Below are 15925 nucleotides of genomic sequence, written 5' to 3' on the forward strand. Positions count from 1 at the left end.
TCTCCTCCAATTTCGTCAACAACTCCTCGAATGTCTCATAATCTCCCCTTCGTTCACTCTCCTCCAATCTGTCCAATAAATCCTCGACAATCTCAGACTCACCCCTCAACTTCGCCGACTGCTCCAAATGCCCCTCCCCAAGAATTTTTTGGGGATGTCTCTTGGGCTTCCTACCGTTTCGCCGTGCTGCCTCCATTCGCCGGTATCCCTCCTCGCACTGCGCCAGAGAATCCCAGGCGGGCTCCGGCACTCACTTAGGGTCGATCGCCCATCTGTCGATCTCTTCCCACGTAGTATAGCCCAGATCCTTCTCCTGTTTCCGTGCTGCCTCCTCATACCGCCGCCTCTCGGCTTTAGCTGCCTCCAGCTCTTCACGAGGGCGGCGATATTCTCCATGTTGAGCCCTTGGCCCTTTACCGTCCAGTATTTCCTCCCATGTCCAGAAATCCTGTGTAGGTGGGTCCTGTTGCTTTCTCCCGTTACACCGCTGCTTGATCCTTTGTTGGTGGGTAATTCTGTCACGATCGTCATAATAAGCGGACCAAGGCGCAGCGGGATATGAAGACATCTTCTTTTTTATTAAAGATGACGAAACACGAAACGAACACTTTTACAAAACAAAACAACAAACGATCGTGAAGCTAATGACGTAAGTGCAGACACAAGCTACAAACGTACAACATAGACAATTACCCACAAACACCTAAAGCCTATGGCTGCCTTAAATATGGCTCCCAATCAGAGACAACAATAAACAGCTGTCTCTGATTGAGAACCAAATCAGGCAACCATAGACTTTCCTAAACACCTACACTGAACACTACCCTATACCTACTACAAAACCCCCTAAACAATACACACACCCTAAACTAGACAAAACACACAAACATCCCCCATGTCACACCCTGACCTAACTAAACTAATAAAGAAAATCAATATAACAGAGGCCAGGGTGTGACAGTAGATGAGTATCGGTGTGTCATATACAGTTGGATCATGGATGTACAGCACATTTGTTGTCCTAATGTCTTCGGAGAGACTAAACTACAGCTGAATCTGTGGTCAGTGTGTGTAGACTGTGTTAGAGTGGGTATTCAGCAGGGTGTGAAGAGTCAGTTCAATGTCTGTCAGTGTGTGTAGACTGTGTTAGAGTGGGTATTCAGCAGGGTGTGAAGGGTCAGCTCAATGTCTGTCAGTGTGTGTAGACTGTGTTAGAGTGGGTATTCAGCAGGGTGTGAAGGGTCAGTTAAATGTCTGTCAGTGTGTGTAGACTGTGTTAGAGTGGGTATTCAGCAGGGTGTGAAGGGTCAGTTCAATGTCTGTCAGTGTGTGTAGACTGTGTTAGAGTGGGTATTCAGCAGGGTGTGAAGGGTCAGTTAAATGTCTGTCAGTGTGTGTAGACTGTGTTAGAGTGGGTATTCAGCAGGGTGTGAAGGGTCAGTTCAATGTGTGTCAGTGTGTGCGGGTGTAGTACGAATAGAGTACATGTCTGACTGGATTTGATAAGAAAAATGCAGTAGGCCTAGCTACATGCAGTATTTCTCTCCCTATGTTTATGTTAGTGCTGACCCTGATGAAGACAGCTTGCCTGTCGAAACGTTGGACATTACATTTTTGCATCTGAGCTCCTAGAGTGTGCGGCTCCCCTTTATTTTCAAGCGCTGACTGTTGTGCCTATTACAGATGGCATGGCATGGCATGTGGTTCTAGAATGGCAAAGGCTGCTGGGGATCCAGAATGTTTTCAAAGGTCAAAGTTGACAGGCTAGTTGTCATTTCAAATGAAAACAATCTGGAGCACCTGTGTTTATGAATGTGTGAATATGTGTGTAAAAGCTTGACTTGCTTTGTGCGTGCGTGTGTGTGTCACCCAGACGAGAAACCTGTCCCGTGAATTTGCACTCTGAGGAATGCAGTAGCCTTCATCAGAGACGGCACACACTATTAAATGTCACCTACTACACTAAGTTTCACTTTGGTCAGTAAGACAGAAAAACATACATTATAAACAGACAGACTTAGTCAAATCACATACTTGACTAACAATGCACAACACTCTCATAAAGCAGGAGAAATAGAGCCCCCTATAGCCATAGATACAATGCCTTACAAATTTTTTGTGCTACAGCCTGAATTTAAAATTGATTAAATTTAGCTTTTTTTATCACTGGCCTACGCACAATACCCCGTAATGTCAATGTGGAATTATGTTTTATCAAAATTTTACAAATCAATTAAAAATGAAAAGCTGAAATATCCTGAGTACATAAGTATTCAACCCCTTTGTTATGGCAAGTCTAAATAAGTTCAGAAGTAGAAATGTGCTTAACAAGTCACATAATAAGTTTCATGGACTCACTCTGTGTGCAATAATAGTGTTTAACATCTCTGTACCCCACACACAATTATCTGTAAGGTCCCTCAGTCGAGCAGTGAAATGCAGATTCAACCACAAAGACCAGGGAGGTTTTCCATTGCCATGCAAAGAAGGGCACCTATTGGTAGATGGGTAAAAAAATAAAAATAGACATTGAAAACCCCTTTGAGCATGAGTTATTAATTACACTTTGAATGGTGTATCAATGCACCCAGTCACTACAAACATACAGGTGTCCTTCCTAACTCAGTTTCCGGAGAGGAAGGAAACCATTCAGGGATTTCACTATGAGGCCAATAGTGACTTTAAAACAGTTACAGAGTTTCATAGCTGTGATAGAAAACTGAGGATGGATCAACAACATTGTAGTTACTCCACAATACTAACCTAATTGACAGAGTGAAAAGAATGAAGCCTGTACATAATACAACTATTCCAAAACATGCATCCTGTTTGCAACAAGGCACTGAAATAATACTGCTAAAAATGTGGCAAAGCAATTCACTTTTTGCCTTCAACACAAAGTGTTATGTTTGCGGCAAATCCAATGCAGCACATTACTAAGTCCCACTCTCCATATTTCCAATTATAGCGGTGGCTGCATCATGTTATGGGTATGCTTGTGATCGCTAAGGACTGGGGAGATTTTAAGGATAAAAAATAAATGGAATGGTGCTAAATACAGGCACAGTCCTGGAGGAAAACCTGGTTCAGTCTGCTTTCCACCAGACACCAGACAATAACCTAAAACACAAGGCCAAATCTACAATGGAGTTGCTTACCAAGAAGACAGTGTATGTTCCTGAGCGGTCAAGTTACAGTTTTGAATTAAAATCGGCTTGAAAATCTATGGCAAGATTTAAATGGTTATCTAGCAATGATCAACAACCAATTTGACGGAGCTTGAAGAATTTTTAAAAGAATAATGGGCAAATATTGTATAATCCAGGTTATTAGAGACTTACCCAGAAAGACTCACAGCTGTAATCGCTGCCAAAGGTGATTCTAACAATGTATTGACTCAGGTGTGTGAAAACATGTAAATGAGATATTTCTGTATTTCATGTTCAATACATTTGCACAAAATTTCTAAGAACATGTTTTCACTTTGTCATTATTGGGTATTAGGTGAGAAAACATTTATTGAATCCATTTTGAATTCAGGCTGTAACACAACAAAATGTAGAATAAGTCAAGGGGTATGAATACTTGCCGAAGGCACTGTATATATGACTCTGGTGTCTGGAGTCCCCTATTTCCAAGCTTGAAAGGAAGGTTGGGGTAAATTGCCTCTTTATCCAAAGACATGTGTTAGACAAGCTCTGACCTAGCTACTGTTAGAAACCCTAATATGTGAATGCTTCCATACGAGGTTACTGCTTGGCTAATGGAAAACACCGCCATAGATTTTAGCTAACCTGGTATTGCCGATACTCTCTTTGTTCTTGATTACAGAAAAGTTATATTACAAATGTCCAGTTGCAGATGGTTCTACAAACAGTAGAGAAAACTGCATACCGATATAACATAACTGTTTGGTCTGACTCTCCTCACACTGATGGGAAGCTTGTCCTTGTGCCATATGAACCTTTGTTTCTCTTTCCCTCCAGGAGTTGAACCCCACACCAAAACAACCCTACTTAGACACATGACCGGCAGCAGGAGACAGGGGGAAGAGTGCACATGAAGAGGAGTGTAATAATGGAGATAAAAGAAGAGAGATCTGAATGACAAAACACCAACTTCATAATAACGACAACCACAACGGCTACGCCGATGATCAGCACGCACCGGAGAAGGAAATGGATTTACTTGTAGTTTTCGTACTTTTTTTTTTTAAAGAAACAATCAAAAAAACATTAACTACTAGGCTAGAAGCATGATTTCGTATAAAACAAAAACCAAACAGAGACAACAAAAAAACTAGCAACCAAAATGTGCTTCCTGTTATATGTATCAGCATGAATGACTGCTGGCGCATGGCCTGTCTTTAACTACAGTACTAGGGGTTATGGGAGGGGGGGGACCACTCCCACGTGGGATGGGAGGTCATGATGAGGTGTAGGGAAAGGTGAATACGTCATACATCCCTTTCCTGAAGAAAAAGGGCAGTGTTTGTTTGTGAAACTTCTGAAAAGGGAGTCTGTTAAATACTCTGAATTATCTCTAGGCAAAGGTTTGCTCCCCTCTCCCTGTCACACTAATCAAACTCTTCTAGTAAACAAACATCACCACAGGCTAGTTTCAGCCTTAAGCCCCACTGTCCCACTCCAGTAGCCTACACTTAGGATATTGGTGTTGTACATACTATATGCACTTAAATGATACGTGACTGAGTGTTACGTGTGTTTTATGTCTCAAAAATCCTATGCGATGCTGATGATGATGCTGCTGTTTCAGATCTGCCCTGGTTTTCTTGTTTGGTTAACTCTATGTGCATATTCTATATAATCTTGATCTGTGTGGACATAAGAACAAACAAAACAACCTTTGTGTCATTCTGCCTGTTTTATCTGTCAGTTTTTGTTTGTTTGGTTATTTGTTATTTTGTGATTTTCATGTGCTCCCTCCCTTTGCTCCCTTCATCTCACCTAGAGGGCATTATTGGCTTCAGAGACATTTCAAAGTTCTTTGTGTTTTAGGAAGAGGAGTTTCTGTGTTGACTTGCATCCCCAACCTCATAACCAACCTCCTCCAGAGTGGTTTGTGTGTTTCCAAGGTGAATGTTATTGGAGTAAATGCTGGTGCGATTATTAGGACTTTGAATAGACCTTTCCCCTACCCTACAGTATGTGTGCAGCTATAGTCCAGTTTGTCTGGTGGATCCTGTCACCACCATCTACTGTATGCAGCCCACTTCAGGCATCTATACACCCCATCCTCCCTACACCTCTCCCTGCACTCCCCCGCCCCTCTCAATGTGGATGTAGCAGTCTTGTCCTGTCCCTATCGATGTGGATGTAGTAGTCCTGTCCTCTACCAGCAGGGGTCAGGGTTTCCTAATAATTAATGTTTCCTAATAATTAATGTAATCTCCCCTCTGTTGTGTCTGTCACACAGCAACAGTGTTTCTGTCTGATATCTAAGAAGGAGTTTACAGATCATCTCAGCACCTACCCGTCATTCGATAAGGGTAAATAAGTAACTTGACCACCATAGGCAATAATGTAGCTTTGGTTAAGCTGGTTACAGGTGAGAGTCAGCCAGAGAGAGGAACATAGCTACTAAGATTTGTAAGTGTTGGGATTGTAAGTGTTGTTGGCAACTCTCAGAAGTGTAGCGAAGACAGCCAGCCACCAATCACTGTGATAAAAAACTGTAATATTGACCCCACAACTGTGAGCCCACACAAACCCACCCCAAACCTGTCTCCTGTCCTCTCACCCCTTTCATCATGTCTGTACAAACCTACCTTGTTTCCCATCAGAAATGTATTGTTGGATGTTCGTTGAAAAGAAAGCAATAACTTTGGTTGAAGGAGTAGGTCTTTGTGTGTGTGTGTGTGTGTGTGTGTGTGTGTGTGTGTGTGTGTGTGTGTGTGTGCACTATGATCCCCTTGATCACTCACTACTTTGACCTTAGATGTACTGTCTGATCAGGAGCGATGCCAGAACCCGAGTAACCCACTTGCTATCCACTTGACCTGCATGGAACATAAAGAATTTTGGTTGTGTAAAGTAGACCAAGGAGACAAGTTAGTGGACTGAGTAACTGGTTAGGGTTGTTTGAGAGTTCTCTTGATCCAAATGTTTTTCTCCCAGTCCCAACAGTGTTTGGTTTCTTGTGTGTGATTGTGTGTGTTTGAAGGTTGGGGGGGCAAGTAATCTAACTTCGTACCAGCCATTCCCTGAGTTTTATGCAAGCTGTCAAATGTCTCATTTTCAAACTCATCAAGGGAATGTAGCAACACTGAAAAACAGCTAAAAGTGTCCACTCATTGTTGATTTAAGCCTTAATGACATTCATATTTTACTTTAAGGAAACATTTGAATGGTGTGAGTGTGTGAGTGCATGTGATGAGTCCTCTGATTGAAAGTACAATTGAGACTGACACAGTACAACAGCATTTAGTTTCGACAAATGACAGTGCAGGGTTGAGGGAGGTAAATCGGCATGGGTGTGAAAGTGATATGACACTACTGGTGGACATAACAGAGGCTCTCCAGGCCCTAACCTAATTCATACAAAACGTGGTCACAGTAATGTTACCTCAGTACATTATACCATCCTACATCATATTAAATGTATAGATCATCTTGGCATTGTACCGTAACTGATCTAATACATTACATTTCTCATATCGAAGGAAAATGTGTCACAAACACTCCAGCGAGTATATGAATCAAAACTCTGCAATAATAATACCTATACATGTAAATGAATCTCCAGTCCAGGTCCATGCTTTATCCGCCTCTGTAGCCACAGATAATGAATGTAAGGTGTTGCTCTGTAGATGTTAGTTGAGTAGGAAGGCTAGATGTCAGGCTGTTTGAGTCTATCTACGGAACTCAGGATCTGTTGTTTATCAAAGAAACTGTATAAAACTGAATACTCTTATATATGCATACATATTCATAAGTCAATACCCATCCATGCATAATCAGAACAAGAGAATGAGCAAGAGAAAGAGAACAGATCTTCAGCTCAGGATTTTGCTTTGAGACATTTTATCATCCATCCCTCCCTCTGCGGGGGGGGGGGAAAGCAGGTGACAGTGGGCTATGTGGATCTATGGGGGAAGAGCGTTAGTTAGACAACTCTCTAAGAATACATGGTGGCTTCATTTGCTAGGTTTTTTTTAGATGGCAAGCATTTTTCCTCAACACCGCCCACCCCCATTCCATCCCTGCTCCCTAAAACCAAAAAGAGATTGAGCCAGTTCTAAGGCTTCCTTCCACACAGTGACAGGTAGAGCGGAGGAGTCAATGAGAGGGAGGAGTGGATAGGACTTTAGACTTATTCAAAGTTATAGTGAAAATATCATGAACTGAAGAACTATGGAGGTGACGACAAAAACCAAGTTCATGCAAAAAATATTAACTGTTGCAAAAACTAGAGAACACATATACTCCTTTAGAATGTATTGAAGACATTATTAACGCAATAGCATATTACTCAATACTTAGGAATGCAACTGCGCACATGCACAGAAAATGTTTTTAATATAAATGAATATATATATAATATATGAAAATATATATTTACTTAGAATGCTATGCACCCTTGTCAACAGGATTATAGTAATGTTATGGATGTACTTTTGGCATCATAGCTACCAAGAGACTGTTGAGTTATGGGTAATGCCTGAAACATGGGAAAAAATAGGGGTCTTGTGGGTATTTTAACTTGTTTTGTTTGCTTTTTTTTATTGTTATGAAGAGGTCAAATATGGAAAACATATATAAATGTACAATCCTTTTAATCAAATGAAATCCGATGACATCTATAGATAATTTACCCTGTACACCAGCTCAAATCATTTACAAAATTAATAAAGAAATGAAATGTCCCTGTGTTTGTGTGTGTGAGAGTTTGTATGAGATTAGTATTATTTTACCTGTTGAATGTATGTGGACAATATTAATACATTTCACCGGATGGCCAGAGGCCTATAGCTTGTTTATTTTCAATGGCTCTAAAGTTTTCACAGTTGGGGTATTCTTTCACAGTAGGATATGGTAGGGAGCAGATCTGGCAATGAGAAATTGGTTGTATTATTATGAACGTTTTATTATGAAAGTCCTGGAGCATTATGTCAGTAAACTGAGCTCAGGATATTGAATAGGTCACCTTTTCTCAAAAGCCATGCATTGCATCCATCATCATATGACTATAATGTTCCTAGCATTTTCAAGAACACAGACACACTGATTAACAGTATCATATTATTACACTGAATTGATTGATGCCTAAATCAGTTTGGCTCACTCGCTATTTTCCAATTTGGACATTTGTCGATATACTGTATCTAAGAAGCAACACCATCCAACAGTGGGGGGCGATATAATACCAATGAGTGAGTGCTGAGGGTGAGTTTGGAACGTGTGCGAAAGTCCTAAATAAAGCACCTGGCCTCTGCTATAGGTTTGCGTGTAGGAATGTGTGACTAGTTAACATTATTTGTACTTATTATTTTATGAAAAGTAGCTAGTTTGCTATTGAACCAAAGCAAAGAACTGATAAAACCACAAAAGTTTAATGTCCAGGATCTTTACGTTGTTTAATTTGTAGATATTAGAAAACGGCCCTGTGTTTTGAAAATGTCTTCGGGCTGTCAGAAAACCACTACTAGCAAGTCCATTCCGACCAGATGGGTGACTATAAACGACGCGGCGCACATGCCTCACGACTACTCCACAACTCCCGGAGGAACTCCGTTCAGCATAACTCCTGGAGGTAACAGTAGCTAGCCTTTATATAACTATATATATATTTGTGTGTTATGCCATATGTAACTCAACGGGAAATTATTCGATTGCTAGCCTGATTACTATGCGTTCGAGCTATGCAGGTGCCCCGAACACAACCTCGATGGGTTGTCAAATCTCTAGACAAAGGACAAGGCTAGCAGTCAAATTTCTCTAGCAAAATGTTTGCGGTGCAGTATTGTACACTGACAAACGCATTAACTTCAGCCTGCAACATGCTCATGTCTTCCTCAGTGACTTTGTTTTGTTTCTGATAGCGTGCCATTGTTTGCATCAGCTTGTTAACTATATAGCGTATATAGTGTAACTTTTCGTACACCACCACGATCATCATGTACGAGCTGGTGTGATTTGATATCAGTAGGAATCTTGCTGTCTCGGCTAATAACTGGAAGTAGTGGTAACTTATAGACAACTTCAACATAGCTATGAGAGATCGTCACTTGGCTTAATTATTTAGCTACACAAATGTTAGCTAACTAGTTAGGTAGTAGTTAGAGCTAATGCCTGTAAGTTACAGCAGGGTTTCCCAAACTCGGCCCCGGTTTGGTTTCTGCCCTAGCACTAGGCAGATGATTCAAATAACAAACTCATCGTCAAGCTTTGATTATTTGAACTCCTGGTTTATAGCATGGCAACAATAGAGTGAGTGATTGTTTTTTTTCACCTTTATTTAACTAGGCAAGTCAGTTAAGAACAAATTCTTATTTACAATGACAGCCTACCGGGAACAGTGGGTTAACTGCCTTGTTTAGGGGCAGAACAACTGATTTTTACCTTGTCAGCTCGGGGATTCGATCTTGCAACCTTTTGGTTACTAGTCCAACTCTCCAACCACTAGGCTACCTGCCTTCCCAGCAAATTACCAATGTGATTATGCAATGGAAATCACAGGTTTTCCCTTTTTTAATTAAGTTAAATGAAAACAGGCAGGGATATGGGTATGATTACCTATAATGATTACCTCTAATTAGACCTAATTGACAACATGGACTTGTAAGCTTTTTCCTAGATAAGTGTGCACTATATAGGTTCAATTCATATTCTGTTTTATGACAGGCGTCTGCAACATTTCATGCGTTCAAGGATTTGGGGCTTTTATTAGGATCCCCATTAGCTGTTGCAAAAGCCACAGCAATTCTTCCTTGGGTCCACATATAACATAACAATACAGAACAATAATAGACAAGAACAGAGATGCATACATTTAAAAATAGATCATGTGCTGACCGAACACTACATACATAACTTACACATACCAGTTAACATTTACATACAAGTGTAATGAAGTCAGATAGGGGAGAGGTGTTACTTTATTTGTTTTTTTAAAACCATGTTTGGTGTTCACTTGGGCTGTCTGAGATGGAAGGGAGTTCCATGCAATCATGGCTCTAAAAAGTACTTTACCTGAATTTGATCTGGACCTGGGGGCTGTGAAAAGACCCCTAGTGGGGTAAGTTAATTTTTGGGGGAATTTTCATATTAATGCTGCTTATAAAAACAAGAAGCGATGCAGTCACTCTCCTCAACTTATAGCCAAGAGGCTGGCATGCATAGTATTGCTAAATGCTAATAAAACCAAATGTATTTTGTTCTCTCGGTCTTGTAATATTGACTGCGAAGACCTGCATATTTGCACATTAAAGGGAGCCTAAATTGAGCAAGTTCCCACAATAAACAATAAACACATTGAAAAACTGACCAAAAAAAGCAGAGAAATAAGATTGGTTTCTTTTCTAGTAATAAATCCTGCCTCACTTTGGAAAGTAGCGCTCTGATTACAGTGAAGAGCAAGACTGGCTGCTCTGTTCTGGACCAGCTGCAGCTTTCTTAGGTTGTTCTTTGCAGCACCTGATCATATGACTGGGCAATAATAAAGATAAGATAGAACTAGAGCTTGTATCTCTTTATCATGGACAGACCATCATCTTTACAACCACTGAGTTGTAATTGAACCATTATGCTTTGACCAAGACAGTTTACAATCTAAGGTAACACCAAGTAGTTTAGTCTAATCATCTTGCTCAACAGCCACATTTATTCATTATCAGATTCAGCTGAGGTCTGTCTATAACTTAAGGAATGCTTTGCACCAAATACAATGGTTTTAGTTTGAGAGATGTTTAGGACTAGTCACCCATTCTAAAACTGAACAGCTCTTTGTTTAGGTTTGCAATTATTTTATTTACTTAAGGCTAGGTATGTCATTAGTAAAAATAGAAAACAGTAAATGCCCAAGAGAGCTGCGACACACCAACATCAACTTTAAAAAAAAAAAAATTTACCTAGGCAAGTCAGGCAAGAACAAATTCTTATTTACAATGATGGCCTACCGGGAACAGTGGGTTAACTGCCTTGTTCGGGGACAGAACAACTGATTTTTACCTTGTCAGCTTGGGATTCGATCCAGCCACCTTTTGGTTACTGGCCCAACGCTCTAACCACTAGGCTTATCTGCCGCCCCACTTGTTGTATTCATAGGATGCATTATATGCACATGCATGTGTGGTTACATCTGTGCAACAACTGACATGCGTCCTTTCATATCGTGTGAAGCAGGTATAGCAAGCAGGTAGAGACTAGAGTGCATTGCATAGTAAAAGTATCTGACATTTTAAGTAATTCCAGAGAACATATTTGTTGCATGATTAATGCATGGATTGCATGATGAATATGTAGGCTAGGACACTGTTGCCTGTCATGTTTTTTTAAAGCGTTTCCACACGGTAAAGTCTAAACAGAATCCTTGTGACATCCCAACACTGATGTAACCCTATTTAAATTGACATTTTCAAACGGCTATGGTTTAGGGTAGGGACGTTCCAAGGATCCAGGAAAGCTGCACAGCTGAAGTGTTGGTGGCAGCGTTCAACAAGCAGGACCTGCCAGATCATGTTGCAATTTCTTATCTTTCAGCAGCAGCCGTTTTGCATGAACCCTCTGTCACAAGATGCCATTAACAAATGAGAAACATATAAAGTTTCCTATAACTTTCAAAGCATTTATCATTTTAAATGCATTGAATGATATGTAAAATATGCAATAACAAGCAAGATATGATGGATAAAAATGTTCCTACTAATTTCCTGAATAATAGTGACATTTGTTTCTTGACATGTGGTGATGTCATGGTGAGCTGGTTAACTCCCAGTGAGGGTCCCAAATGGCACCCTATTCCCTATAGTGATGAGGCAAAAAATAAATCCAGTTACATATTGGGATATTATTTTTGACAATGTATCGTTTTGACAATACCGCAATATTATTTTTTGCGCTAGTTGGCTGTACCTGCACCAAAACCACTGTATTTTTCCTTCAAAGCTTGTTATCCAAATAGGGAGCCAATTTGTTTTCAGCACTTTTATTTCCATGACTGATAAACACTTGTTTTCCCATGGCTCTCTCTTGTCTCTGCATCAGACATATGGTGAGCAAATTGTTTGGAACATCGAATCGCAATAAAATTACAGTATCGAAAGCCTTGTGAACATGAACGCACAATTCAATACAACAAGATTAATCAAAACAAACACAACTATCACATATTATCTCCTTCAAAATGGCTCTAAACTGTCCAATGGAGACCAGCGAGTCAAATCCCCAGCTCAGTGGAGACCCATGGGTCCTCCAGAACCAGACAGTCCAGAGAGCGGGTCTGAAAGTTGCTGGATCTCCAATTAATATGTGAGCCGAGATAGTTGGGGATTCTGAAGAACCCTTTTAAATACAAAAAGTAGGCAATGCTGAGCCCTTCTGGTAGTCAGACTCCCAGCCAACAGAACTATACAAAATGCAGTGATGTGTATGAAAATTGTCCCCAGTGATAAAACAGTGTTGAGTGACAGACTGAGTCTAAAGGTTTTAAAACAGAGGCTGCCGCATGTATGTAGACTATATCACCATAATCAAGTACTGGGAGAAGCGTTGTTCAAGCAGTCTTCCTCCTACTTTCCAAAGTGAGGCAGGATTTATTACTAGAAAAGAAACCAATCTTATTTCTCTGCTTTTTTTGTCAGTTTTTCAATGTGTGTTTTAAGAGAGCTTATTGTCAATCAAAATACCCAAGTATTTTGATTGGGGAACTTCCTCAATTTAGGCTCCCTTTAATGTGCAAATATGCAGGTCCTCACGATCAATATTACGAGACCGAGAGAACAAAATACATTTGGTTTTATTAGCATTTAGCACTAGTTTAAAATCAACAAGCAATTTTTGAATTGAGTCAACAAAGTTGAAGGTCATGAATGGCCTGCTGTACTGAGGGCACAGGAGTAAATAACTGTATGATCCATGTAGAGATGAATGTTACAGGTTTTAACAGACAAATATTATTTATATAAATAGTGAAGAGAACAGGGCCCAAAATCGACCCATGTGGCACACCTTTCCTAATATTGAAGAAACTACATTTGATACCGTTAGATAGGCAACTTGCAATTTGTTCAATAACTATTTCAAACGCCTTTGACAAGTCAATAAATAAGGCAGCGCAATGACTTTTATGATCTAAACAACACAGCACATCATCTAAGATAATTGTAGCCACTGAAACAGTGGTGTGTCCAGGTCTAACACCAGATGGGTGCTCATTAAGAACAGAATGACAAGTTCAAACCGTTCTAGGCTGAGAGTTGGCATGGGACTTTGTCAAGGCAAGATGGCTTGGAAATTGGACGGTAGTTATCCAATTCAGAAGGATCTCCACCTTTGTGTAGAGGGAAGACTTGTGCCGTTTTCCAGATCTTACGGATAACTCCAGAAACAATTGTCAAGTTAAAACGATAGGTTAATGATTCTGCAATAAGTGGGGCAGAAAGCTGCAGCAAAAGGGGATCAAGTGTGTGAGCCCCAGTGGATTATTTTACATCACTCTTCAATAAGGCACTTAGTACATCATAGACATCAAATGGTTGAAATAAATTAGGAATCGGCACCTAAGTATTGTAATATCCTGAGGTCCCTTGCAATTCCCACCCCTAATTCCCTATAGAGTGCACAACCTTTGACCAGGGCCCATATATAGGGAATAGGATGCCATTTGGGATGCACTGAGTTCAGTTTCCTGCTCTAATATTAGTCCAAGGTTAACAGGAGGGGTAATGCACGGAGGGCTCCCACGGGTTACTCCTCTGCCTTTTTGCTGAGGTTTGTCCTTCTAGGCCACTCATCAGTAACGTGGGAAATTCTGGCACAGAACGCAGCTGGCCGATTTATATGTAGGCTAGCTTGCCTTGAACCACCCTTTGGTGAGCAGATATCAGTGATTGACTACCCTGTGGACAGAACAGCAGAGGACAGTACAAACAGAACCATTTTGCACCATATATATTTTAAGGATTCATGCAATCCCTGCATTTGATCCATTTGTTGATGCCACTAGTTTTATTTATTTTCAGCCATACACATGCATATCAAATCATTGGGACGGTATGTTGATTTATGCACTTGGAGATTATTTTGTAATGAAAAGTACATAAATGTATTATATTTATTATTATCATTATTTATGTAGGGCTTTCACTTCACAGTCACACACGTTCTCAGTGTTCCAAAATATCCAGACACCTGTTGTGAAAAGTATGAAAGAGTATGTGATGTGTGAGATTTCACTGCAGGGAGGTTTCAACCAAATAGGACTGCGGAACAGGATGAGTGCTATGGAGGGATTGTGCTCCTGTTTGATCCGTAACATTTGCATCACTATTTATTGAACATTTCTACCCCTACCTGTATGTACCTTAGGTACAAGAATGATCTACGACCGGCAGTTCCTGCTGGAGTGCCGCACTTCCCCGCTGGCCAGGACTCCCCCGTACTCTCTCCCTGACATTCCAGGGGTCACCAGCCCACCCTCAAAACACATCATCAATGTAAAGGCCCATAACGGAGAACCACTGAACAACAACATCGCGGCACCTGCTGACAAGAGCGCTGGTAAGAACGTGATCCACTCAGGCAGGACAACTATTTACTTGTATCTCAGATATTACTGTGCCAACACAACAAAAACATCCCCGAAAACAGTCATAGGAAATCAATTTGTTTTATGGAAAATGTTATTTTATGAGATAAAATGTTCAGATTTACTGGAAGCTCAATGTTTGGATAATTTACAGGTTTCAATATTTGCCCTTTATGTAAGTATTGCCTGTCAGACTCTTTAAATAGGCTATTATATAGGGTCAGTAGGAAATAAATTAACACGTGTTTTTGTTTGTGAAGGGGATGATGCACAGTTTGAAATGGACATCTAACTGGTGGTGGAATGAGCATTCTAGAGGGATGTGAAACAACTTCACTTACTACCATGATGCTAAAGAAGAGGCCCAGCCAATCCCCTGTCCAGACTCGCTACAATGTTGTCACCCTGTGTTTACAGATGTGTCCATTAGTTGCTGTGTTAACTTTCAATATCAGTGGTGTTGTTACTGTGAAAACTGTTGCCTTACTCTTGTGAACCCAGCAGCAACAGTGAAAAAGACTGCCCAGAGGAGTGGTGTGGAGCTAAAGATTCAATACAATTGTTTTCATTCTTTAAAATTATTTTGACACTCAAATCACCCTAATCATGGGCTACCCACCCTTCACCTCTCTTCAAATACTGCCTTCAAAAAACGTTACATTTTTACAGATAGTCATACAAAGGAATGTTTTTGTCACCTTTGTTTTGAGACAAAATAAATACATTTTCACATGGTATGTAAGAAGAAGAAATAAAGCAAAGAAAACATATATTTGGTAGTAGACTTATTTCCTAAAAAGTAACCAGTGTGAATAGAATGTGTATTCCAGAATCACAGGATAGCTTCTGTCAAACCCTCGGGCACTCTCGGTAATCTGGCAAGTGTAATTAGTCTCATGGTAAATGGGTTGCTGACTGCAATACATGTTCCCCTCGGGGAAACCCCTTGGTATCTGACAGAAAAAAACGAATGACCCACAAATGGTTATTCCACTGGTAATATGTAACAGTAAAATAAGACGATATCGTTACTATGAGTTATAAATTACAATTCCAGCATTTCCTGAAACATTTCATTTTAAATGTACATAAAGCCATTAGATAATTTTGCCTCTAGTCAATGTTAAATTTTGCTCGAACTCAAAACGCACTACAATGG

The 15925-nt window shown here is 40.3% G+C and overlaps 2 protein-coding genes across 8 annotated transcripts in view; both read left to right on the forward strand.

Moving 5' to 3' along the window:
• Positions 1–7886, forward strand: part of LOC120063003 (ankyrin-1-like) — a 77435-nt gene extending 69549 nt beyond the window's left edge. For all 7 annotated transcript variants that reach the window (XM_039013071.1, XM_039013068.1, XM_039013070.1 and 4 more), the window contains one exon: positions 3987–7886. Coding sequence is in view for 2 of the 7 variants with exons in the window: in XM_039013069.1 (XP_038868997.1) it covers positions 3987–4028 (42 nt within the window). In the remaining 5 variants the exon portion in view is untranslated. The remainder of the gene's footprint in view (positions 1–3986) is intronic.
• Positions 7887–8406: 520 nt separating this feature from the next.
• On the forward strand, positions 8407–15536 carry LOC120062657 (eukaryotic translation initiation factor 4E-binding protein 2-like). Its single transcript, XM_039012704.1, has 3 exons — positions 8407–8772; positions 14547–14738; positions 15027–15536. Exons 1-3 carry the CDS (start codon positions 8637–8639, stop codon positions 15056–15058), a joined length of 360 nt encoding a protein of 119 aa, XP_038868632.1. The 5' UTR covers positions 8407–8636; the 3' UTR covers positions 15059–15536.
• The last annotated feature ends 389 nt before the right edge of the window (positions 15537–15925 follow it).

The sequence above is a fragment of the Salvelinus namaycush genome, chromosome 18 (genome assembly GCF_016432855.1).
Source record: "Salvelinus namaycush isolate Seneca chromosome 18, SaNama_1.0, whole genome shotgun sequence".
Classification (NCBI taxonomy): Eukaryota; Metazoa; Chordata; class Actinopteri; order Salmoniformes; family Salmonidae; genus Salvelinus; species Salvelinus namaycush.